This window comes from Thermobia domestica, chromosome 14 (assembly GCF_964235325.1).
Source record: "Thermobia domestica chromosome 14, izTheDome1.hap1.1, whole genome shotgun sequence".
NCBI classification, from domain to species: domain Eukaryota; kingdom Metazoa; phylum Arthropoda; class Insecta; order Zygentoma; family Lepismatidae; genus Thermobia; species Thermobia domestica.
Genome location: NC_137467.1, coordinates 156965922 through 156993250, shown reverse-complemented (window position 1 = coordinate 156993250; position 27329 = coordinate 156965922). Strand labels below are relative to the sequence as shown.

Sequence of the window (27329 nt, the reverse complement as noted above, 5' to 3'; positions counted from 1 at the left end):
CTCCTTTAGCCTGGCTGACATAAACGTGGGACGTAAAACTGAGATTTAACTTCATTTTCATTTTCAAGTTGCAGACACAATACTGTATAATCATTAGCAAACAGATCTTGTAGAAGCAGGGTGTCTATCGGTCACGAAAGTCACGAAAAAATCACGAAATTAGAAAATGGTCATGGAAGTCACGAAACTTAGCTTTTGGGTCACGATTTTTTTTTAACTGTACAAATGTAAGTACAGATTGGAAAATTTTGTTCTATAAAACGTCAAAGTTCACCACCAAAAATGTCTATGATCAGCTGTAGACGCTACCAAATCGCAAGCAAAGTACGTTTCTATCGCATGGATGAAAATTCGGCCTAATTCGCACCCAAATTCGCTCTTGAAAATTTTAGGAAATTTTATGATTTGGTAAAGAAAAGGTCAAGAAAAAATTATGAAATTTCACTTTGGGATTTTAGTAGACACCCTGAGAAGGGATCCTTCATTGACTGTACCGGATTCCTACTGGTCAGGGAAAACGGTGCAAGTCATGGAAACAGGTAAAATGACTGGAAATCAGGGAAAGTCGGATATATATATTTCAGGTTAGCCAACCATTAATGATCACAGTATGGAACGTTGCTCAGATTTTTATGAGTGGTAAGTGGAATGTACGCCTACGTATGAGCAATTGATAATTATAAGTGTCCTCATATATAAATATTCACCCTTATTTATTCCTTACTTATATGTCAACGTCATTCGACAACGGTGATGAAGGTCAGGGAATTTCCTGCCAAAGTTCATGGAAAGTCAGGGAAATAGATTTCTCCAGATACGTAGGAACGCTGCTATAACAAAATTTTATTTTGAAAATCAATGCAACAAAGAATAATCTTCATAAGCATTTTCATAATGTAGAAGTCTAGAAAAAGAAACGATACTAGATGTTTTAAACAAGAATATAAACTGGTTACACAGTATTTGAGAATAAATAATCTTTTAAGCCTTTTTCCCAGTTAGCTGGGGTCGGCTTCCTCCACGTGATGTCCGCTGTAACACAACACTACACCATATTGTCCTTAACACAACCTCTCCATTCTTCTTTGATCGGTGTCGGGCATGTTTCCTACTCACTTCTATATCATCTACTCAGTGAGCTACATATTTCAAAGTTTTTTTTCTTACATACCCAAACCATCTTTGTCTAATTTTTCATTTTTTTTCTACTACTGGTCTCACCTTTACTGTACTCCAGATCACTTCATTCTTAATTTTGTCCTTCGTGTGTCTCCACACATCCACCGCAGAATCTTCATTCCCGTAACATGCAACTTCTATTTCTCTCTCTTCTTCGTCGTCCAACATTCCACTCCGTATAATAAGATAGATCTCACTACTGCTTTGTAATCTTTTCCTTTAGCCATGTCGGTCCCAGCGTCCCCCACAACGGTTCATAAATATCATGAAATTATTATTTCTTTACAATTTTAAAATCAGAGTGTCAGCATTGAAAACTGTTTGTAGGGGATGATCCATCTATGATAATCCCCTGTAAACAGTTTCCAATGTTGCCAGTCTGATTCTAAAGTTGTAAAAAAAATAATAATTTCATCATATTTAATGTCCCCTGCGAGGGACGCCGGGACCGACATGGTTAAGGCGTATTGGCACCCTACAGTCACACAACACTCCTGCTGCTTCTGTCTATTTCGTCCAACCGCTGCTAATTCTGTTGTTTACATCTTCTTCTATTCCTGCAGAATTGATCCCAAATACTTGAATTTCTTCGTCATTACTACCTCTTCTACATCCAGTTGTATTCTTGTATTCTTGATTACATTTTTCATGAAAGGACAGTGTAAATAATACAGTTTCTTTTTCAAAATAAAACCAAGTCTATACTAATCCCCCCTATAAAAAAAATTAGGATTTCTCTCTATATACAAACAACTTAAATACCTGTATACAATTCTACATTTAGAGTGCTGTAACTACTGAGGCATAACTTGGAGATAGTACTCATTTATGCTTGGAGTAGAGTGTATACTACGAGCAATCTAAAAAATTGTGCTGAGGCTTATCTTGTTATTAGGTACTGTTTTCAGGTAAACACGGTATTCTAAGGAAAGCGATTGGTGTGGTGAAAACAGTATCCTGTTTCAGGATAAAAATGTTTAGTGAATCACAAGGATCATATCACAAGGAAGTTTTTTAATTATGGCAGGTGACCTAGCAATGATGTCCAAATGCTTAAGATTAAATTACGAGGTTGAAACAGTTTTCTTCTTGAAAAGGCATAATTGCTTTCATATCTTTAATATTTTATTTTAATTTCATATTCTGCACTTGTAAGTAGGGATGTCTTAAATGAGGTGGATGGATGTGTTCACTAACTAAAATATTACGGATAGTAGATTATCATCGTTCGGTTAAAAACTGAAAGTGTTTTTCTGCTGGGCGTTTTTTGAGTAGCAAGTGGAACTAAAGGGGACCTTGAGATAATACGACCTCGGGTCAGATTTGCTAATTGGAGACCTTTTGGCAGTTTGAAGAGAAAGCTGTAAATCATGATATGACAAAGCAAGTTGTGATGACCAACACAACTTCACCACAATTGTGTTCCGTAAGTTAGAAAGCAATTTTGGTAATAATAATGACAGGATTCCTCTTAGAAGTATATCGTGATACTTGGTTTGGACAGGTGATATTCAACTTATGTACTCGTGTATATATGTAAACGAAGCTAACTGACTTGAGCGAATGACTGACTCATCAAGTCTCAGACTAGACCGCTTAAGTTAGAAGCTTGAAATTTTGATTGTGCGTAGGATTTGTGACGTAAGGTACCACTAAGGAATGATTTTTGAAAATTTGACAAGAAGGAGGGAGTAGGAGTTTCAATTACTGTAGTATGTGGTCATACAGTATTTCCAAATCTCTGAAGGATGGAGACATGAAATTCGTAGATGGACTTTTCACTTAAGATAATTAGACACACGTTTCACCGGTTATGATCTTTCCCCTAGAAGGGAATTTTAAAAAGTGGGAAGAAAAAGGATTGAGTTAAAATTGTTATAACAACATGACGGTATCTCGAAATCCTTGTAAAGTTAGAGACATGAAATTTGGTACTTACACTTTTCATTTAAAATAAGTGTTTTTTGAAATTTTCCCTAGAAGTGATGAAAAAAGTTGATTAAAAAAGGAGAGATGAGGAAATAAGATGGCCACATCTCGAAATCTCTAAAGATTAGAGATATGAGACTTAATCTATAAACTCCTTATTCGAAACAAATGGATGTATCACAGAGCGTTTCCGGAAATTGTACTTCTAATTAGAGATGAGGACATTTTTTGAAGTTTTTGTTTTAATATATTAAAATAACTCCGAGGTTGTCATTGTCATCTTGAGGGGAAAACTGATAAACTATCTGAAATTTCACTTTGATTGAAATGCGTGTTCTGAGGAAAGTTTTTTTTTTTTTTTTTTTTTTGTGCAGAGAGTAATGTATAAGCGTATTCTTGTTTGAATAAGAACAAAAACAAAGGCTGAAATATGAGGCTGTAGGCCGAGCCAATGCCGGGGTCTGGGGGAAAGTCCCCAGCTAGCCGAAGGCTAAGCACTATTCTACAAATCAAAGCGATATATATATATATATATATATATATATATATATATATATATATATATATATATATATATATATATATATATATATATACCTCATCTAGAGACGCGCATTGTACTATATGACAACGTCACAGATCAAGAACCAGAGTAGATATACCAGTTCATCAAATAGTCTTATCGATTCTTTCTAGTTGGAGTTAAAATCGGTAAACGTTGACTCTAGCAGCACTTATTAGCGTAACAGTCAATGGAACTGCGTGGTGGATTTCTTAGAGCAATGTTAATGGTTCCAAGTTAATCTACGACGTTGCCATATAGTGAATTTTTGATTTCCCATAGCGACTCAGGGAGGCCGCAAAGGGTATCCCATTACATAGCGCTTTATTTTGGCCTGAAGAAATGCGCTCTATTGTCCATGGGCGCCATTTGTAGAACACCCGCTATATGTGTTATACAGGGTGTCCGAGAAGTCCTTCCCTGATTACAGAAATTGATAACTCAGGCTAGAAATAAGATAGAAATATGAAACTGGTGTTGAATTGTTTACAAACTATAAAAGTTTTGGTCACATCAGTACACTTCCACATGAGCACCCTTGTTAGCACATCTAGGCGATATTCAATTTCCATCCACACATTAGCCAACATCACTGGAGGGATCGATGCAACGACTGTGGTTATTCGTTGCTGCAGGGTTTCAAGATCTGGTACACGTGTTCGGCAGACCTCATCCTTGACAACAAACCTAACACAGACAAAAACTTTTATAGTTTGTAAACAATTCAACACCAGTTTCATATTTCTATCTTATTTCTAGCCTGAGTTATCCATTTCTGTAATCAGGGAAGGACTTCTCGGACACCCTGTATATTATGGAATTTTTCGTAATAAATAAATAACTTGATAAATAGAAGAATCATGCCATAAATTTAATGGAATTATGTTACAGTTAGTGTGGAATAAATATTATTATATAATTTCACTTGTCCCTTAAAAAGTATTCTCATACTTCTACTGATTTAGACTGTAAAAAGAGTGTTCGTTGTATTGAAGATGTGACATCCCACAACGAGAATCTGTCGACCATATTAAGCCTTCTGTCGATATCTCTGAGTGTTGCTTGAGATGCGTGTACTTCAATATCTAGTATCTATCAATATTAATTATCTTTGATTCTAGTGATAAAAGGAAACATAAATATATTTTATTTTATTGTAATATTTGCTGCGAAGAATAGAATAAATATATAGGGTATAAGAAAAAGAGAAAGAAAATGCGGTTAGTTGCCACAATTGGTTATAATAATGCAATTTCTACAAAGTTGTCATTTTTATGCAGTAGTAGACCTACATTTGTGATACGTGATATTTTCTGTTATTAAAGGAAAATCAGAGCAGGCAGGTTATTGTAGCCTGCAACCACCATCACTCCAAAAAATGTGAAGTATCTTACGTCCATGAATTGAACATTTCTGTTCTCCTTGGTGCCCGGAAATTACCTTGCTTTCCAAGTAAACACTAAATTGTCAGCTATTGTAAGAAAAAAAATAATCTTAAATACACGTTAAAGCAATGTCGTTCCGGATAATCAGATTCTTTCTGTATCAGCAGAAGACCTTTCTCTTTTATCAGTACATTTTTTTTCTGCCTCGTTGAAAAGAAAACAAAAAAAAAGTAAAACCAGTTGAGAATGCTCCAAGAGCATTGCCAGAACGAACGTAAAAAAAAATATTTTTTTCTTATTAACTTCTACAGGTTTTATACCATATTGTTCTATGTACTTTATTATTATACTCATTAAACAATTCTTGTAATATATCTATCCATTTATAATTTCCTTGAGTACTATTTTTTTTCCACATATTTTGTTTGAGTTCTGTTAAAACGATCTACGATATGTTTTACGAAGACACATGCTCAAAATGGAGGGCTCAAAATTGAAAAATTCACAAAATATCATTATGACTTACGGTTCGCTAGACATGGCTCCTTAAATCTCCCGAAATCCGAACTTGTTTGGCCAATATCGGGAAAATGATGACCAGTTGACCAAGTGACCACCGGTTACTATTTCGTACCAAAATGTTCACCATCCTCATAGGTATTAAACAACACGAATATCATCTCTCTATGACTTACGGTTCCCGAGATAGGGCTCCTTAAATCTCCCGAAATCAGAACTTTTGGGGCCAATATATCGGGAACAGTAAGAGTGACGCGAAAAATTTCATTACTTGCTTAGATAGCTTTTGATGCTCCATGGAGTGGAGGGTTCAAAATTGAAGTATTCGCAAATAACACACACACACATAGAGAGATATCGAGAATTCAGTAACGAACTTCTTTAAGTTCCTTGAAAATCAAGTAGCTTCTGTAATTCTAGATTTGGAGATCAAATTTAATTATTGAAGGGGAGTGATTTACTCTCCATCGATTTATTGTAGACCATTTTTTAAAAAGTTTCTTCATCTTGAGCTAAAATTGCAGTATTATTGTTATGCTTTATTTTTTTAAATCTAGATCATGAATATCTTTCTAATTAATTATATATATTTTTCTTTGACCCAATTATATAGTACATTTTCATTGACTTCATTCAACAAATTAAAACAAAGGCTAATATTTTTCGATTTTTTACTTTATCATCTTATGCAACACATGTTACGAAGGACGGAACCTGTATTATTAAAGTATAATCCAAACAGTAGTAAGATTTTTATACGAGGTGTTGCAGTTAAAGATTAAGCTGATGTTTTGAAATCTTTAGGATCGAATGCTATCTAGATTTCGGCTTTTGATCGTGACCGATCTCGATCTAATTTTGCATGCTACGAAACTAGTCTTTTTATCTTGATCTGACTGACTGACTGACTGTCAAAAATCGGATCCTGACTATGGACGGACATAATTATAGAGGACCTGGTTATAGTGGCTCCCATAAAAGCCAGGTTAGGGTTTGAAGCTACGGTCACATGCACTGAAAGCAAGCATCCCAGCCATTAAATTATTGTGATGATCTAAGTTAATTTTAGTTCTAAGATCATGTACGAGGGTAATTCAAAACTTAAGATATCTTCTTATTAGAAATTAACAAAACCAGTTTTTATAAAAACCGGAAAGCGGTTCCTAAAAAAGCCGAAAAACTGACATTTCGCTTTACTTCAAAAGCTGCCCAGCTTTTAAGTTCTCGTTTTCTTCAAGGACTGTTTTTCAGTATGAAGATTTTCTCCAAAGGAGTTTTGAATTCTTACTGAAACCAGTGTCATTTTCCCCGAAGCCAACATCTGTTCTGGTAGTACTCATTTCCAAATAAGCTAAGAAAGCTAAGAAAGAAGCAAAAAAGTGTTGCTAGAAATCCGATTTTTTTTTTTTTTTTTACCACTATTACTTATAGGTGTCATATTTCTACTGTTGATTGAATTTCCCGTCAAGCCGCAGCAAACCTAGTACTCTACCTCTGGTATATGGGGTCCTTGGTTCGATTCCAGCTCGCGCAAGTAAGCTTTGTGGTGGGCAAACATCGTGTACGTCTCCATTATTCTATTCTAGTTAAAATCGTCATATCATAAACCAATACTCGAAACTTCATTTGACTCATGCAGTAAGTCCATCTACACCTGAATATGTGTTATTCACTGCTTTTGTTTCGTGATTTTTAAGAATTAGAACTGGCAAACTTACAGCCAGTTCATAACTATGTATAATTATAAAAGTCATGTTAGACCAAACCCCACAATATGCAAAGCATTTCTGTAAGTAAAAACAATTAATGGATCATGTCCTATAGTATCGTTAATCTGACTAAAAATAACAAAATCTTGGGATAAATGTAATGGGATATTAACTTTTTAGTCAATGCTTCCTTTTCAAAAATAATAATAATAATAATAATAATTTCCACTCCGTGTTACCTGACAATAATAAAATATATTATTACAATTATTATCACGTATTACCAATTTTATCTTTTGCCAAATGTAACTTCCATGAGTTGTTCATTTTGACTTTTAAACAAGAACATACATATCCACTAACATCTGCAATTATTCTTAATAATAATAATAATGAAAGTTTGAAAATAGTACTCAGTCGATGATTTAGTTATAAATGTGATCAAATTGTAGAGTAACTTGGTGAAAGTTTTTTTTTTTTTTTTCGTGCTTTGTGATTGTTAAAGAGGCATGTGGTGAATATTTCAGTTGGTGTTGAGCAAGTTTTCCTGGCACGAGAAATTGATTTCCCGTGAGTCGGTGACCGGAGGAACTTTGCGACACGAGTTCCACTCCTCCTCCCTTTCGCTTCGCCTCTTTGTAAGTTCTTGGTGTGGAAAATCGTTATCGTTCGGCCGAGTTGTGTTCTCTTCTGTATACATTTTGTAGTAAGGTCTTCTACAGCCACCACCCTGTTGGTCTGCTCACAGGTGACTAAATTCAATTGCATGCGCCGCTGAGGTGGGAATAGAAAGACCACTTTACATCTGTTACCCAGAAATTGGTAGTCCATAGATTGCTAGTTACGTGTACGCTTCAACAAATGAAACGCTTGGGTGCCAAGTGGCCTAAATCCAAAACATAAAAAAAAAAAAAAAAAAAAAAAAAAACCTTTCATTCATTTCTACACATGGGTACCTTCTTCAAATTATTTTTGTAAACAGCAAATTATAAAACCATAAACTACATAGTTGCGATTTTGCTTACCGATATATCAGAAATATGAATTATTCATATAGTGCTAAAGTTTCCCTCTTTGAAAATTTCAATTTGGAATTGACCAGTTGGCATTAGGGATGGCCAAAAGTTTTTGGATCCGAAATCCGGATCTTGGACCTGAATTCTTATCTTAGATCCAGATTCGTATCCATAACTTAAAGCTTAATCTCAGAGTCAAGAAAGGGATTTTCTATTCAAGTATTTTTTTTCTTTTTTTTTTCATAAAAATTTTCATTTTCAGAAGATTGAATGCGAGAGACAAAAAAGCCTTACAAATCTGTATTTTTTCTTCAGTTCTTTTATTTTTTTTTTTTCGTCGTGGCATTCAGATACCCTAAGCTGAATGTACGAGGGGAAGTCACAAATTAAAGAAACAAAAAGTGCGTTTATTCTAATGCTAGGAAACTGAAACACATTATTTTTCTACGTAATCTCCCTGCACTTCAAAGGTAATTTTCCCAACGTTTCACAAGTTTTCTGATTCCGTCGAAAAAAAAAAAAAAAGTTTTTCGCTTGCACCTGTAACCAATTTTGTACCGCATCAATAACTTCTGCATCGCTTGCAAATATTCTTCCCTTCGTGTAAGGTGGAATATGCTGAACCATGACTGATATGTAAAGTATTGGCGATTTCGTCCACTGTGATTCGTCTGTTTCCCATCACTATATCCTCAACGACCTTCAAATTGTCCTCAGTCATTGACGTCGATGGCCTGCCCGATCTTCTCTCGTCACATAAAGAAGTTCTTTTCTGTTTGAAACGCTCTACCCATTCGTAGATCTCGCTTTGCGCGACCTTCCGCAAATAAAAAACGAATCACTGCCCTCCTTTTCTCCTTGGTGTCGACAGTTGAGTTACCATGTGCAACGGTCTGCTATACTCCAACGACTAATGCGGGAATAAGAGTGACACATTGCATATAAGCGTTGCAGACGACAATAATTCAGCGCTGGATACTAGCAGTGTTACCAAACTGTAGTGCGAGAAATTGCGGAAGTCCCTTTACTCTTTGACTTCTTCTCGTATATGTGTTAGCAGTTTTATTTTATTCTGTAAGTAATATTTTTGTGTACTTGAACGTTTAACAATCGAATTTCGTTCTCTTTACTCACTTTGTCCCTCGTGGAAATAATTTAGTTTTATTTTCCAAGAATAGATATGACACTACTTACCAATCGCCGAATCATCCATTTTTTTTTTCGGATACACTTTTGCTTTAGTGGCAAAATAACATCAGGTCCAGTCTTTCTTCCAAAACATTTTGTCTGGGAGGGGGTGGGGATAAAAATGTGAGAGGGCTGCACTAAAACATAGTTTGCTAAAGGACGCACCTTGCGCAGGAGGAACATATAATCCGATTTAAGCTACCTTAGCTCCGGGAGAACTATAACCCAATCTAAGGAAAGGATATATATATATATATCTTCAATCCGTTGTAGCCAAATAGTTAGCACGTTGTCACAGGTTCGATTTTTTTGTGGTGCACGGAATTAAAGAGAGAAGTGAACTCCACTCAAAATGTCACGAGTAACGGTAATTGAAATTATGCTTACCACACATCACCCAACTATTTGCTGTTTAGTCGATCGTAACTTTTCGTGGCTGTAATGACGGTTTGATTTCTTACTTGTTGGGTAAAACATATTAACTTAATAAGTGGCATACATTTTATTAAAACAAATAGGCAACCTTGAAAGATAGAAAGTACTTTCAGTTTTGGATTTCGGATCACCTACTATAAAGAAGCCCTAAATGTGTGCGTGTGTCTGTCGACAGTTTTTAAGGAAAACTTTTAGTATTAATATTGTTTCAAAATACTTTTCTGTAATTCATGTAGTCTTACACCCCACATTAAATAAAATTTTCTTCATGCAAGAAATACCTAGAAATTATTTCCACGTATATCATGTGCTTTTCTTCGTACTTAACATCTAATTGCGAGGTGCATGCTAAAGATCTTCCTTTTTTACAAGTCTCTTCTAATTTACAAGCCTTTATACGAGGGGAAGTCCGAAAATGTCTCCCCAGGCGACTGTGGGTAGAGGTGGAGATGCAAGACCAAAAATAGTATGTGACATTCAAGATCAGATGTACATTTATTTTCCCAAGTACCACGTACATTGAGATATTTGTCATACCGGTCTATAAGTTTCAAAAACACTTCCAGGAAAAATTCGAACAGCTTCTGTGACTTCAGCATCGCTTCCAAAGCGTCTGCCGGCGAGAGTTTTCTTCAAAGCCAGAAACAGATGGAAGTCACTGGGTGCGAGATCAGAAGTGTATGGCAGATGGACAAGGCGCTCCCACCCAAGAATTGCAATATGGTTTTGGCGACACCATCTCCATACCATTTGTTTCGATATCACATCAGGCCCATAGATTTCCACAAGGCGGTTATGGATGTCTGCTTCCGATACGCCATGTGCTCATAGCGGAGAACCGCTCACACTTCCTCCTTTGACCACGACGTCAAAACGTGCCTTCTCTCCATAGCTACCAGGCTGTAAATGAGATTCTTGTCTCCGCTTTGCGCAGGCGCTACGACGGCGCCATCTGCAGGATCGCGGGCGAATACGTGTCTGGATCTTGTTTCCACCATTGCTGTTCGCTTTCCTGAGGAAAACGAGATGGGAAACTTATTTTCGGACTCCCCCTCGTATTTTAAGAAATTCATGGAAGCAAATAAAATCAGTTAGAATTTTTAAATATAAAACTAGTAGAAGTGAATAAGGCTTAATGAATATAAGCCGAATGTTCTTCCCCTTTCCTCTTTTGACGCGGAGTTTTCGAAAACTGCATGAATCTGGTATGTAATAAACCAAGTGTAAAGATTGTACTCGTAGCTCCAGTCCACTGTGTTTCCAAGTACATCCCGGAGTAACTTAAAGATGTACGACGACTTAGTTTATACGACACGCATATGAATCCTACCCACTAAACATGTTACATTTTACAGCTCAACTGGGTTCTTGTTACACATTATTCATTAAATTACCTTTCTTATAATTTTATTGAATAATAAAAATATTATTGACTTCCTTTCAGTACGTATTTTTAAAAAAAAAATATTTTAATGTGTTATTGTTTCTTTGTATTTCAGATTTTGTGATTCCCATTGTTCGGTTCCAAAATGGGTCGCTACACAGGGAAGAAGTGTCGCTTGATCTGCATGTTCTGGCTAACTACATTCTTCTTCTTCGTGGAGATCATCGTGGGCTATATTACCAATTCCATGGCATTGGTTGCCGATAGTTTTCATATGCTCAGTGATGTAGCGGCGTTAGTCGTAGCATTTTTATCAGTTAAGGTATGGTTTTGTAATAACATAGATATTAAGAATCTTAAGTTACATTTAAAAAATAATAATAATAATAATACTTACTTTCTAACAAGAATTCTAAGTTGCGTACGTAGAAAATGAGAATCCTAAGTTACATAAGAAATATTTACTTTTAAATTTGAAACCTTGGCGAGAAAAAAGTAGCATTTACTAGAAAACTATTATTACGTCTTTTTAACAGATATCCTAAGTTACATACAAAATTTACTTTTAACAAAAATCCCAAGATACATAGAAAATTATATTTAGAATGCTATTATAATACACGATCAAATGGAATATAGTACTTGTACAGTTAAATTAAGTACGAGACAACATATTTTCCAGTATTTTTAACGTACTAAGTTGTTTATTTCTAATTTCGTAGAAAGTTTCTAGTAGCTTCCTTAGATCTAAAATAATAATCTATGGGACTGTCGGAAAAGCACGTTCTTCCAAACAAAAAAAAAAAAAAAAAAAAAAAAAACCTTTGAAATCGGTGCGCCTATATAGGTCGAATTCAGGAAACCTCCTTTTTTAAGTCGGTTAAAAATAGAATATGACCGTATTTTTTATTTTTACAGATTTTTGTTTAAATCCAGCAGTGAATAATGTAGCGAGTTGGTCAGCTTGACAAATTTTACTACAACTTTTATTCACTTTTCGATTTTATTTCTAAATTTACCGTTCCAGTTCCAGCTTATACAAGTAGCCCAATTGTTAAATAGGATAGTACATGTCAATATCTATATATGTGACTCCTTAGGTGTGTAGGGGCCGCGGTGGCTCAGTGGTAGAGCGTTCACCTCTGGTGCTAGGGGTCTCGGGTTCAAACCCTGCTCCCGCCAAGTGAACTTTGTGGTGGACAAACACCGTGTGCGTGGGTTTTCTCGGGGTTCTCCACTTTCTTCATTCCACCATTTCATTCATTACTCATTATCACCGTCTCCTTTAACCTGACCGGCATAAACGTGGGACGTAAAACTTAAAGATTTCATTTCATTTTTCCTTAGGTGTGTAGCCAAAATTCAACAGTGCCTAAGTTAGAGAGTGGGTTCTCTTAACCAGTTTCCTTACGAGATCATAATGAACACTGACAAGAAAAGCAATTTAAGAAATTTTACTGACATTTGACATTTTCCTAAATACGATTGCTATACGCGAAATTTATCATTAGTATTCTGATATTATATACATAGATAAGTAGTTATATAGGCCTTGAATTCTGTAGATTTACGGTACACAGTTCTACCGTGTAGGTATAAGGAGACGAATATAAAAGTAACTTACTAGAAATAAATTGTGAGAAAACTAAATATATGTCAAACATATAATTAAAGAAAGAAAAAAAACTATTCAGCTCATCGTTCTGTTATGACCACGAATCTTCATCCCACTGTGCATGTCTCCTTACTTACACAAGTAAAGGGTAGGAGACTCAAAAAGGAAGTAAATTGCTATGTATAGATGTTGGAGTGAGTTTGTAGCAAATTTGTAGAAGTAACACGATATCAAGTGGAAATATTTTTTCTAATAAATCCATATCCGTCTGAGTACGCCTCATTGCGTCTCTTGGGGCCTTTGAAGTTGCCAGCATGCAATAGGTTTTGCTATTCAGATTTAAGCAAAGCGCCTGCAATGTCCGTCAACCCGCCATGCGTAACTTCTCTACTCGTTGCCTAACCGTAGTTTCGGCGTGCAGCAATGTTAATCTTATGGGCTTAAAACGGCCCCTAAAATGTTGAACAGAACAATAACGACACGGCTTTTAAAAATTTGAATGAGAATTGGATAATTTACACAAAATTTGAACTCGATCAGTGAAAGCGACACCTTTCTAGCAGTTGTGTTTTTCGAGATCCCATCGTCGAAAGGATTTGAGTCAAACATATAAACCTTGTATTTTAATATATAGACTAGCTGAACCTGCGCTCTCTACACAGCGCACTATTCATATATGAATATCCTTGTCATTCCTCACAACTCTGTATATGACCCTTTATAAGACACAAATGGAAGAAGTCTTGATAAAAATCGGCAAGATGTACCATAAAAGGGAGATCTTTTTTCGATGATTTTTTTCAATATCTCGCACCGTTTGCAAGATTTGAGCCTACTTCCGGTTGGAGTTTCTAATTCATGTATAGACATCGGATTTTTATACACTTAAAATTCATGAAATATGCATGCAACTATGCTGTTAAATGTGTTAAAATATGCACTAACAGTACAATAAAATAAGCATTTTCAAGCATGCAGCAAAGTTATGACGAAGTTTTGTAGATGAAATATATCATCAAAAGTGTACTTTACCTTTTAGGTATTCTCTTCAGAATTTATTTTTATGACAGTTACAGTTTACATACTCCTAACTTTTTAAAACACACACAAATTGTGAGATTAAAATAAACACAGTGATATGAGAACACGATCCCTAATTGTTTTTCACGTTTGTATTTTAGAGTGCATTTACTTTGTACAAAATAATACGATCCTCACTTTACTATATGTTTCCATTATATACCTTTCCTATAATTAGCCTTACAGTATATCACAAGATGCATCTTTTCATTTTTGGTGTCAGTTTGTGACATTTGTAGCTTGACAATGACCTGTTAACGCCAATAGATGTTACTGGACAATATTTATAGAGAGGAGCAAGTTTAGTATCTATATTATCTGTCAAGCTGAAATTTAACCGTTGAAGGTATTTTTCCCATGGCTTCAATTGTTTTGTAGTCGGAGTTTCTGGCAATAACATCCGTCAATTTCTTCTCCACGGAGCGCCCGAATTTATCAGGAACTGACTGGATCTCGTGTTGAATATCATCAACTAGAGCTAAGCATTCACAGAGCAGCATTCGTGGCGTCTGAATTGATGTCGACACAATATTGCAATGAGTCTTTATCATTATCAGATTTCCCTTAACGTGTTGGTAATTGTAAGCGCTGCAACGTCTTTGCTTTGCTGATCGGTCGTTAACAATATTAATACTCCATACACTAGGCGTTCTTCCAATATTGATACTCTGTACATTAGACATTCTTTCATCTTCCCGTGCAAAAAGACGTTCTGTTGCATAGACATGTAAATGCATTGAAAATACAAACTAAAACTAGATTTTTTTCTGTCCTATAAGCATACATCTGAAATAAAAACCTCTAAAATATGTTAAATATGCACTTAAGCACTAATATATGCTCTAACCTTTCAAATATGCATTTATGTGCGCTATAAAATCTCAAATTCAAGCTGTATTATTGTTGTTAGAAAGTACTACAAAGTTTAACAGAGATGCATATAAGCAAACAAAACATGCATTTGCATAAAAATCCGATGTCTATTCATGTATAGTCAGTGTTTTCTTTCTTGCATGCAGTATGTAATAAGCAAATACATTTATTTATTTATTTATTTATTGAACAATTTCCCAGATACAGCATAACTTTGCCATTTTACACAGGGACATGCTAACAAAAGAAAGAAAAAAAAACAAGACAACAATAACAACAACATAAAAAAAAGAGTGTAAAAGTAAAACTATTCCGTCAAAGCTCGTTTAATTGCTCTTTCAAACACTGGGTAGCTCGAAAAAATGTCCACATCAGTTGTTACTTGATTATAACTGTTTGGTATTCTATAAAAAAGAGACCTCTGTATAACAGCCAACCTAGGACGGGCAAGATGGAATAGGTGGGTATTCCGAGTGATGCGGGAAGGGACACGTAAGGATAGTTCCTGAAGTAATATTTCCGATCTTAAGGTTCCATTAACTATTTTATGTAGATATTTCTGATCAGAGATAATTCTGCGTACTTCAGGAGTCTGAATATTAAGATGTCGCAAGAGCTCCTTCTTAGATAATATTCGAAGTGCAGGAACACGAAATCGGACTATAGCAATGAAGAAATTGAGAACAGAATCAAGTCTAGAGAGATGTGTAGGTGCTGCCATGGCCCATATGGGAGAGCAGTATTCGATCTTGGGCGCTATTAAAGTCTTATAAAAAGTTGCTAATGAAGAAACAGTGCGTAGTTCGGTGAATCGATAAAGAAGTCCCAACATGCGCATTGAATTCTTTAGTATTGAGGAGATGTGGTCAGAGAAGGTGAGTTTTGAATCAAAGATGACACCAAGATCGTTATGACTAGCAGAATGTGTGATAGGGGAATCGTTGATATGGTATGTGGAGGGAACAGGAGACCTTTTCAAAGTAATAGTAATACTGTCACATTTCTTACTGTTGAGTTTCAAGTGCCACATTTCACACCAGCCTGTAAGGTAATTTATGTCTTCCTGTAGAGCAATTGTGTCATGGAGACACGATATTTCTCTGTATAACTTACAATCGTCAGCAAAAAGCAGAAGGCCACTAGGTTGAGCTGATAAGTGCGTGTAGAGATCATCCATATACAGGACAAACAGTAGAGGCCCAAGTACACTCCCCTGAGGCACCCCTGAGATCACGGGTTGGGGGTTAGAAGTCGCCCCTGAAAGAACAACTCTCTGTTTACGGTCCTTCAAGTAGCTTGTGATTAGAGAGAGAAATTTGCCATGTACATTAAATCTATTGGAGAGTTTATGAAGAAGATGAATGTGACTGACAGAATCAAAGGCCTTCGAGAGATCAAAGTAGATAACATCTAATTGAGTATTGTTATTCATACATTTGACTGCACAGGAAAGAAGAGTACTCAAGTTTGAGAGACTTGAGCTTTTCGGTAGAAAGCCGTGCTGAGAACTATGGATGTAAGGTGAGGTGAATTTAAGTAGCCTGTCTTTAATTATTTTTTCGCAGATAATTGATATTACAGAAAGGAGAGATATTGGCCTATAGGAGGATACATGATCTTTAAGTCCTGATTTATATATTGGGGTCACGTGAGCCAGTTTCCAACTGGTGGGATAATACCCTTCCTTGAAGCATCTATTGAATAAGATAGATAGAGGAACCGCAATAACTGAAGCAGTTTTGTTGAGAAAGAGAGGACTAATTTTATCAGGTCCAAGTGATCTATGTGGAGATAACGATAGCAAGAGAGCCAGAACTTCGCCCGGGGTGGTAGAGAGAATGGATAAGGTGTCCGAACAGATGGGATGGAGAGGGGGGAGATGGGTTGTAGAGGAAAGGGAAGTAAATGTTTTGCAGAAGTAGTTATTGAAGAGGTCTGGTCTTTGATCATCACTCGCTTCAGTATTTTCATCTTGAATTGTTGCCGGTATGCCCGGAGATTTTGTTCTAGATTTAATTACAGACCAAAAGACTTTAGGGTTACTAACAGTAAAATCACCAATTGAGTCCATGTATTCAAAATATTTACGTCGCTGTACCTTCTTGGCAAGACTTCTAATTCTAGCAAAGTTTTTATATGTGTAGTCACTCGGATGTGATTTCCATAGAGTCCAGGCAAGCTTTTTGTTTTTAAGAAGGTCACGAAGTTCATTGTCGTACCAGACCGGAAACCTGTTCGATTTTGATGCTTTCACCGGCACAAAGTCCTTTATGGCTGAGTGGACAACGGATGTAAATAAGTCCACAGCGTCGTCAACAGTTCCTACCTCTAACAAACACCAAGGAAACAGTTCAATAGCCCGGCAGATGTCACCCCAGGGGGCTTTCTTCCATAGAAGTTGTGACCTACTTTTGAGGGGCTGGTTTGTAGTAGTGGAGGGGAGGAAATCGAAAGAAACATCCAAGGAATCGTGATCCGAGGGAAAAAGATTTCTGCATGGGACAACACAACGAGGTTCTAAGTTAGAAAGAATGTAGTCAAGATTGCTATTATTGCGGGTATTATGCATATTATGTTGACCTAGACCAAGTCCATGAATAAAATTGTCCATGAAATAACTGTCGTTTCCATCTTTAGCGACTCCATGCTTGCTGTCCTGCCACGTGATGGAAAGGTTGAAATCACCCAATAGGATGACGTCACCGTGTGACAACGCATGCAACAGTGAGTCATGGCAAGATTCTAAGATGTGCTGGGGGGTGTTCTTGTGCGGCCTATAAAGCATCCAATAAACACAGAACGACGCTTTGGAATAAATACTTCCACCCATATAATTTCACAATCCCGTTCGAGATCCAGTCTTCTCTTGCTCTTCCACTTATTATTTACACAAATCATCACTCCACCTCCACGAGTTATGCGGTCTTTACGATAAATGGTGAAATTATTAGAAAAGCTAATTTCACTGTCGTTCACTGATTCATTCAGCCACGATTCGGTCACTGCGAAACAATCCAGTTCCCTTATCTCACCTAGGTTCAATGAGCACTCAAGTAATTTGTTTTTAATGCTACGAACATTACACACACAATGTATTATAATCTCAGTGATATATGTTGTTCATTGGGCAAAGCACTCCAAAAAAGTAAAGATTCATCTTAGACTGGAGAAAAGGTTATCCTTCGTTTTTCCTTATAATTTGCCCATGAAACAAACGCCTGAGATATATAACTCCAGTATACAACTATGTAGGATTGGAATATATAACGCGTAGGATATGATGCTTTACTTCTTTAAAATGTCAACACTTCCAGTGTACACCTAAAAAATGTAATAAAGAAATAACGTCTATATTTTTTAATAATCAGTTAAAACTGGACAATCTACCTAGGTACATAAAATTTAGAATCGACCAGCGAAAACGGCACGTTTCTAGCGCTTGTAGTTTTCGAGATTTCATTGTCGAAAGGATTGGAGACAAACATATAAACCTAGCATTTCAGTATATAGATACTACGTGAGCAAATGTGTAGTTAATGGAGTAACATTGCGTAAAGCCGAGCAGATTAAACTAGATATGGTGTTTGACAGAAATTTGAAATTTATTTATCATGTTAATGATGTAGCCCAAGAGACTAGAAGAAGAATAATAAAGTTAATTTCCAAACAATGGCCTGAGTTTAAAAATGCCAACTCATATGCTTATTTATATAGAGGATACCTGCAAAATTAAGATTAGAGTTTTATGCAATTATTTGAAATAGTATATGTATAACATTGACGAAAAAAATTGAGTTAGGAAAAAAATGTTTTATTTAGGCTAGTATGTCGTAAAATGAATGGAGATCACTAATCACGTAGTTGTAAATACTGGAACCAATTTTAGGAATTACGGGCATTAAGTGAGAGAAGAAGCCTGATTGAAAGAGTTTTTATTCCAAAAATACTGGACAATAGATGCCATAGTGAAAACCTATACTGATGCCTATATAGTATAGGAATAAGAGTGCCAATGTATAATATGAGCAGGGCTTGAAAAATCCACTCGCTTGCTCGTCAGTGGCGAGTAAAGTCTGGTCAATCAAAAATGTGTTTTATTTCACACAACGAACAAAACATATAGGAGGGTGAACTGGTTAAGAATAGTTTAAGCAAGTGGTACACATTCAAAGCCATTTAAAAAACTTGCGTCTTACGAAACTTGTGCGGAAGACAGTGCGACACAAAGACAGGTTTCCTTTGCTTCAAAACGGTTAAGTATAATTTGTGTTTTGCCAATTACCACCAGTTGTTGTAAAAGAGGTTTCAGCAACATGAATTTAATCAAAACGAAACTATGTTCATCACTAAAAAGTTCTAATTTAGATTTGCTGATGCTTATAAATCTAAATGGACCTCACCTTGGAATTATTTGGACGAAAGCAGTCTATCGGTTACTGATATTTCAAAAGCAGTGACTACCATATAGCTGGACATATCCACAGGAAGCTAAAGAATAAATAGCAAGTATCATTCTTTTTCTTATTTGTAAGAGACATAGCAATAAACAAAATAAAAAATGTGTTTACTGTGTCGCAAATGATTTTTGTTTATTTATATGAACACTGTGACTGCAAAATGGTCTGGCTAGTACTTGCAAGCAAGATTTTTCAAGCCTTGAATGTGAGAAATGGATCAACATTAGTTCTCTTGAATTCGGAATCTCTAATTTTAAGAATCATGACCATTCTTTTAATCTAATTTGAAACATCCAATTTTATCAGTACAAAAGCACCAATTTTAAAATTCGACGAATACTATTTGTAGTATTTTTGACGGTGTATCTATTTTGAGACTAAAAATGTTTGGTGTTAATTTGAAAAGGAAATATTGTTTAATCCGATACTACTTTATTTTATCATTATTTTTCATTGTTTCAGTAGGTAGTTATATTTTATTCAATATGTGTTTATTTTTTGTCTGATAAGGTGTTGTATTTTTGTCATTAGACTGGCACAGGAGTAAACATTGTCATTTTTATTTATTATTATTATTATTATTATTATTATTATTGTACTGTATTTTACGCAAGGATGCAAATAACCACTCACCCGGGGCGAGTAATTCATCGGTACGGGCGAGCTTTTAAACAGTAAATACTATAAAAGTCACGATTGGGATGTGGAATGTGAGCTAGTTGCATTTTTCTTGGGCTAGTAAAATTTTGTTGCTTATTTGCATCCCTAATTTTACGACTTGTGAAAAACACTTGTATAATGTATAACTTATTTGAAAGTGGCTCCAGGTCGATAGTGTTAGAAAAAAAAACTATGATCATCCCAGAGATGTAACAGAGGTAAAACATATTGAAATCAATAGTACAGAATTACTAATAGTATAGGTCAGTGGTTCTCAACCAATGTGTCGAGAGACTGGTGTGTCACGCAGTCCCCCTAAGGTATGTCGCGAAATTTTAGAATTTAAAAATCATGAAGAACTTAGCAATAATTAGTTAAAAATTGAGACAGATTTTAGCTGTCAACACCTCTAACGGCAGCAGTAATGCTCAGTGCTATATTATTATTACACTAATAGATATTATTATTATTAGTTATAATAAAAATAACAAACAAGTGTGTCGTCAGTCAAAAAAGGTTGAGAACCACTTATATAGATTGTGATCCCGATTTAAAAGTGCATGTTACTAATGTGTAATGGTGTTACAATACAGAAATGAAATGAATAGTGTGTGAAACAAAATTAAGGTAAATTGCAGTACATAACTATGATCAAAGTGAGCATCCTAATTAAGTCTCCACACATCTAGATTGTAGTTGAAATCCTACCCGATACGTCGCACAAGTTCATAATCATTAATTGCTTCAATGATTCCTGTCTATTAGGTGGTCTCAGGTGGTCTGTGGTAAAGGTAACACGTAGATTCTGTCTTTTGATTAAACACACTACAGATAAAAGTCATGGGTCAGCAAATCGAGTACCTGTACGTACAGATCAATAAAGGGAGTTACCAGCACGGCCAGTTCACCTGTTTCAGTTCTATACATAAAAGAATAATTCCTGACTGACTGAATGAATGGCTGCTCTCAATAATGTTTTTTTTTTCTTTTTTTATTTGTTGTAACTTTCGAATCAGTAATTATTACATACGTATGATCAGGCACGTAGCCTTGGGGTGGTCTGAATCTCTCCTTCGAAATCAGAAATGAAACAAAAAAATAAAAAATGAAACAAAAAAAAAAAAAAAAACGAGAAAAGGAAGAATCAGCGTTAAAAATAAAAATAATTTTTCGTCATTGCTTCTCTGCAGTATCAAACATGTTATTTTCTTAAAGAGTTTTCTACTACTCCTTAAACTAGTCATTTGGAACAGACAGTAGTTGACGGAATAGCGAAAACAAAAAGTTATGTGAAAAGAAAGTTCTGTTAACATTTGACTCACAAGCAACGTACAGAACAAGGCAAGATCATATCTGACTCAAACTTTGCCCAGATGACACATAATAGAAAAGAAGAAAAAATGCCAAATTTTAGCTGCCCATATCCAGAAACACCGGAGATATGCTCCGCAACATAACGCACCACGCAACAATATGATATAAGGTAAATGTTGCAAGATACCCATTTATGTCGAAAACGGAAAGGATGGGCAGCTCCAAAATGAAATCAAGATATTTGATATGCTATAACACTGACTTGGCAGCTATCTTGAATACCGCGATCTTGGATATAGCGTAAGGTATTGAAATGAGAAGCGGGATGTGTGATATATCAATGTAAGGTAGAATGCAAAAGAAAAACCAATGATGTAACCGCGAAAAACATATGTGCAATTGGGTGGACGGGACGAAGTGTGGAAGACTCGGGTAAAACAAACGTGTATTCGAAGGATAGAATAATAGGGCAAGACCCCCACGACAATGATACGCGACAAGTAACTGTAACAGTGTCTGTGCATGAAAGTGCATCCGCCTTGACAGATTATGCTTTTCGAGGATTGGGATTCGGTTTGGAATGGTGGAAACCACACTTGCAACTCGCGATACGAGCGCTCGTTTGGCGAGTACCTAAACTACAAAGGATTATCTCTTATGGAACAGTAATTCAACAGCTCGCTCCGGAGTGTAGGAAATATCATCTTGGATTGGTGATCGAAAGTACGACCTACCTGGGATTGAAGCCTACTCCTGGACAACTTTTTGTATGTTTTTTGTTCAAGTTTCTTGCTGTTTCGTGTAAACAAAGAACATTTTGGCCCACGTTTGTTTAAACAACACTATCTGAAGCAAAGCGTGTACGGATGAGAAAGCCCGGCCATGTTCTAGCGTACATTTCTTTACGAATGCTTCTTTTCCTTTGCGCGGTTTGCTACACTATTTCGCGACGGTCGCAAACTGTCACAATATCAGGGAAAGGCAGTGTTCTGCATTGACTCGATGAGTTCCATGAGTTGTTGCAGTCTGCCACTAGAAGGTTAAGTTACCACTTAATAAAACGACTCGAATTATGTCTACTGGTTTCGAGAGTCTCATCCACATTCACATTTGTTACATCGTGGTTGTTCAAAATCTCCAGCATGTGTTCAGTTGCTTGTCGTCCGTCCACTGTTGGTTTTGTCGATTGGACGTACACTTGTTTTGGAAGTACACATTGCATCAGTAACACCAGATTCAGAGGGTTCGCCATTGCAGCTGTACATTGGTGTTTGTAGATGAATGATACTGCGGACACATTCAGTACATAGAATATTGCGCATTTTGGCTTGCGTATGCCACATACACACTATCAATTTTCACTGTCCGCCCCCTGCTGTCACGTTCACTTCATTCCATATGTGCAAGTGAAACCAGTAGACACAATTCGAGTCGTCTAATTGTGTGGTAAACTAGCTTTCTAGTGGGAGACTGCAACAACTCATGGAATTCATCGAGTCAACGCAGAACGCTGCCTTTCCCTGATATTGTGACTGTTTGGGACTGTGGCGAAACAGTGTAGCATACCGCGCAAAGAAAAAAAAAAATATTCGTAAAGAAATGTAAGCTAGAACATGGCTGGCTTTCTCATTCGTACACACTTTGCTTCAGGTAGTGTTGTTTAAACATATGTGGGCCGAAATGTCCTTTGTTTACACGAAACAGCAAGAAAATTGAACAAGAAACGTACAAAACGTTGTCTAGGAGTGGGCTTCAATCCCAGGTATGTCGTGCTTTTGATCACCAATCCAAGATGATATCTTCTAAACTCTGAAGCGAGCTGCCACTGTTCCATAAGAGATAATCCTTTGTAGTTTATGTTGTCTCCAAACGAGCACTCGTATCGCGGGTTGTAACTGTGGTTTTCACTGTCCCAAACAGAATCCCAATATCCTCGGAAGGCATAATCTGTCAAGGCGGATGCATTTTCATGCACAGACACTTGCAGTTACTTGTCGCGTATCATTGTCGTGGGAGTCTTGCCCTATTATTCTATCCTTCGAATACGCGTTTCTTTTGCCCGAGTCTTCCACACTTCGTCCCGTCCACACGATTACACATATGTTTTTCGCGGTTACATCATTGGTTTTCCTTTTGCATTTTACCTTACATTGATATATCACACATCCCGCTTCTCATTTCAATACTTTACGCTATATTCAAGATTGCGGTATTCAAGATGGCTGCCAAGTCAGTGTTATAGCATAACAAATACCCTGATTTCATTTTGGTGCTGCTCATCCTTTCCGTTTTCGACATAAATGGGTATCTTGCGACGTTTACCTTATATCATATTGTTGCGTGGTGCGTTATGTTGCGGAGCATATCTCCGGTGTTTCTGGATATGGGCAGCTAAAATTTGGCATGGCATTTTTTCTTCTTTTCTATTATGTGTCATATGGGCGAAGTTTGAGTCGGATCTGATCCTGCCTCGTTGTGTACCTTGCTTGTCAGCAGAGAAAGAAACGCAGCTATTGTAAAATATTTTACAAGACATTATTGGATATGTACATTTTATAATAGTTGAGGTCATAATGAAATGAAAATTGTTATATTTGAATGAACAAAGGAAGGAACGTAAATACTGTAAAATCTTTTTCAATACTTTTTCTTTCATTCTTTTACTCGAGATTTCTTCATAGTTTGTTATTAAAATACTTACTAATATATCCTTATTTTATTGTCCTAACAAACCAATATAGTAATGTTGCCAGTGAAATAGTTTAGATTGATCGAGCCTGCTAACCACAGTATTTCATGTCACAGACCCCCATTACGAAATCCTGTCTACCTGCTTGTGTATGATTTTAAACTATAACGATGCGTGTAGTGTATCTTTTTGGTAATTAGCTAACTAGTCTTCAATTCTTCTTTTCATATGAAACTGGCCTACTTATCGATTCGGCCCTTTCCTTCAGGTAAGACTCACTATATATATATATATATATATATATATATATATATATATATATATATATATATATACTACACATAAAAATTATATTAATACGTATGTAATATTATTCAATATCTCTATATATACGTACTTCTCAGTCTAATATCTAGGGGTATTTTTAATTGAAGTTTCTTGTTCCCGAATTCAGGGACTTTTTTATTTTAAAGACAAAACACCATTATTTTGATTATCCTTTTATTTCCAAGATAGATAAACGTATTAGAAGTTTTTCGTAATCACACACGCAGAGTATTCCCCCAGTCTTCACTGCAAACTCTGAAGTGTTTCTATCAGTATAGGCCCTCTCTCCAAGCCAGTACATACCTAATGTAAATTCTCTACTCTTCTAAAAGTCCTTTAAATGTTGGTGGGTCCTGTGGCATAAGCTTTTTGCTGTCCTCACTGATGCAGCAGCTAATCTTAGCCTTAAATTTAAAAGCAATTCTCTCATTTGAAGAAAAGCTTGTCCTAGCTACACAGAGTCCTCGTATACAAGAAAAACTGTGTTCAGGATGCCTAGCTAAAACTTTTTATAAGGGTATAGGTGAGGAGAAGGTAAGAAACAGTCTCTCATTATAAGACAAGAAAATGGCCCTTAAAGTAGGCCGTGCCCTATCCATCGGTCTCTCACTAATGAGACCAGAAAACTTGACCCTTTTACAAGGGCCAATTCCTATCACAGGTTAAGTCAGGAAAACTGTACACCATGTAAAAACTGAGAAATAAATTTTCAACCGTAAAATGGATCGAACCCAAAACCGTTTGAGTTCGGGAATATCCTTCATAAGACCTAACCAAAGGTTTAACAAACCATCACCTTAATAAAATCTCACCTAACTATTTAGAAATAGTTCCTAGCAGGGGAACAAAAGAAAAAGTTAACATTTTAAATTATTAAACTATGCATCCTATCTCCCTACTTGGCCTTACGCAAGACCACCTAGCCAGCAAGCCTTTCACTGCATAGTCCTGACAAAAAGAAAAACGTCCTCGTAGTTGACTTAAAAAACAAAAGTGGTTGATCCACGTTAACCCAGGACCGAAGGCCTTATGTAGCCAAGTGATCCAATGGTTTCTGAAAGAACAGCCCTGACCAAGAGAACAGGGATCGCTTATATACGAGTCGGGAGACACGTTGCAGTATCTGAATACGAAAAGTTCCCTAGTCAAAAGAAAGAAAAGATCGTTAACTTTGAAAAAAGGAAGGACCTAACTACCTCCTCTCCTATATTTTTCCGTTTCTCTGCAACACATGTGGACTAAAACTATAGCTTCTAATGGACCAGTGTTTCTATCTATCTTTAAAACTAGAAGATTCATTTTCATCTATATGAGCTGCACTGCTTAAAAAAATAAATATACAGTTTGCATACAATATTCAGTTTAATATACATATATATATGAAATAAATGATTAGTTTCATATTTACACTTAATATATATTAAACACCCAAGCCTGGAGATAAAACCTAATATTTATACGTATGTATATATATATATTTATGATATAAAAGTACAAATAAAAAATCATTATAATATAAATCAAGTAAGTGGCATAAAAATGTCCACTTACATGCGGTCGAAATAGATTAAATAAATTTTAGATAGGTGAAATAATTTTATTTGTAATTTTTCTTCTTCTTTTCTGTATTTATTTTTTCGTTAATATGAACTTTATTTACATATCTTGTGAGTATTTGTTTATATCAAAACCCTTAACCAAGTACAATGTATGTCATTTCTACTCCAGCCATTTAACAGTATGTAACTTTTTTTTAATAGCGAACTCTCTCTCTTGTTACTAATGTATTATAATTTCGGCAATATATCGTTGGATTTCTCGTTTTCTCCTTAATTAAATTCCATATAAGCCGTTTACTCTACTTTCTTCACCAGTTGTTTCACTTGCATTCTTCTCAGCCCTTTCGGTGTGGTGTCATCCAAACACTTGTTTTAGCCACTCATGAGGCTGCTTTCCTCACCTGCTCGCAATCTCACAGTGGCCATTTAAATATCTGCACTGCCTGCCTTAGTTCATTTCAATTTAAAAGGTGTACAAAATTACACCAGTAAAATCTGAAAAAAGGTAATACAAATGTTAAGTGAGAATTGAGCTACGTCATGACGTCCATACACGTCAAACCCACTGTGCTTCGTATCACATGACGTGTCAACACGTCACAATAGTGGCGGTTTTAGCGGGTAGGCCAGGTAAGCACCCAAAAATTTTGAAAAAAAAAATATATATATAAACGCTAAAAGAATAAATATATTTTTCACTATTTATATTAATGGTAGATAATTATTTAACAAATAGCATCAATCACTACTGTAAACGTAATTTCCTGCTGTCATTAATCAGTCATGTATATATGTATCTATAAGCGAGGTAGCGAATCTATCCAAAATTAAAATCCTAAAACCGCCCCTGCATCACAAGCGCTGGAATGGTTAAGAAAACTATTTGCTCTCTCCAAGATATCTCCTTTCTTCTCTCCTTCTTTCAAAGATACGTCCTGGAATAATGTGTTTGATGAACGAAATGATATATTACCGAAACTGTAACTTAGACTAGTAATAATAACTGTAGCACAGATTAGTAATAACTGTAACACAGATAAGTAATAATAACCATAACACAGATTAGTAATAATAACCATAACACAGATTAGTAATAATAACCATAACACAGATTAGTACATAACACAGATTAGTACATAACACAGATTAGTAATAATAACCATAACACAGATTAGTACATAACACAGATTAGTAATAATAACCATAACACAGATTAGTAATAATAACCATAACACAGATTAGTAATAATAACCATAACACAGATTAGTACATAACACAGATTAGTGATAATAACCATAACACAGATTAGTACATAACACAGATTAGTAATAATAACCATAACACAGATTAGTACATAACACAGATTAGTAATAATAACCATAACACAGATTAGTAATAATAACCATAACACAGATTAGTAATAATAACCATAACACAGATTAGTACATA

The 27329-nt window shown here is 35.8% G+C and overlaps 1 protein-coding gene across 3 annotated transcripts in view; it reads left to right on the top strand.

The window, feature by feature from the left end:
- The window catches only part of ZnT63C (solute carrier family 30 member 1), a 281272-nt gene that overhangs the window by 182643 nt on the left and 71300 nt on the right, over positions 1–27329 (top strand). For all 3 annotated transcript variants that reach the window (XM_081739115.1, XM_081739113.1, XM_081739114.1), the window contains exon 3: positions 11422–11628. In XM_081739115.1, coding sequence (XP_081595241.1) covers positions 11452–11628 — 177 coding nt within the window. In that variant the 5' untranslated portion in view covers positions 11422–11451. The remainder of the gene's footprint in view (positions 1–11421; positions 11629–27329) is intronic.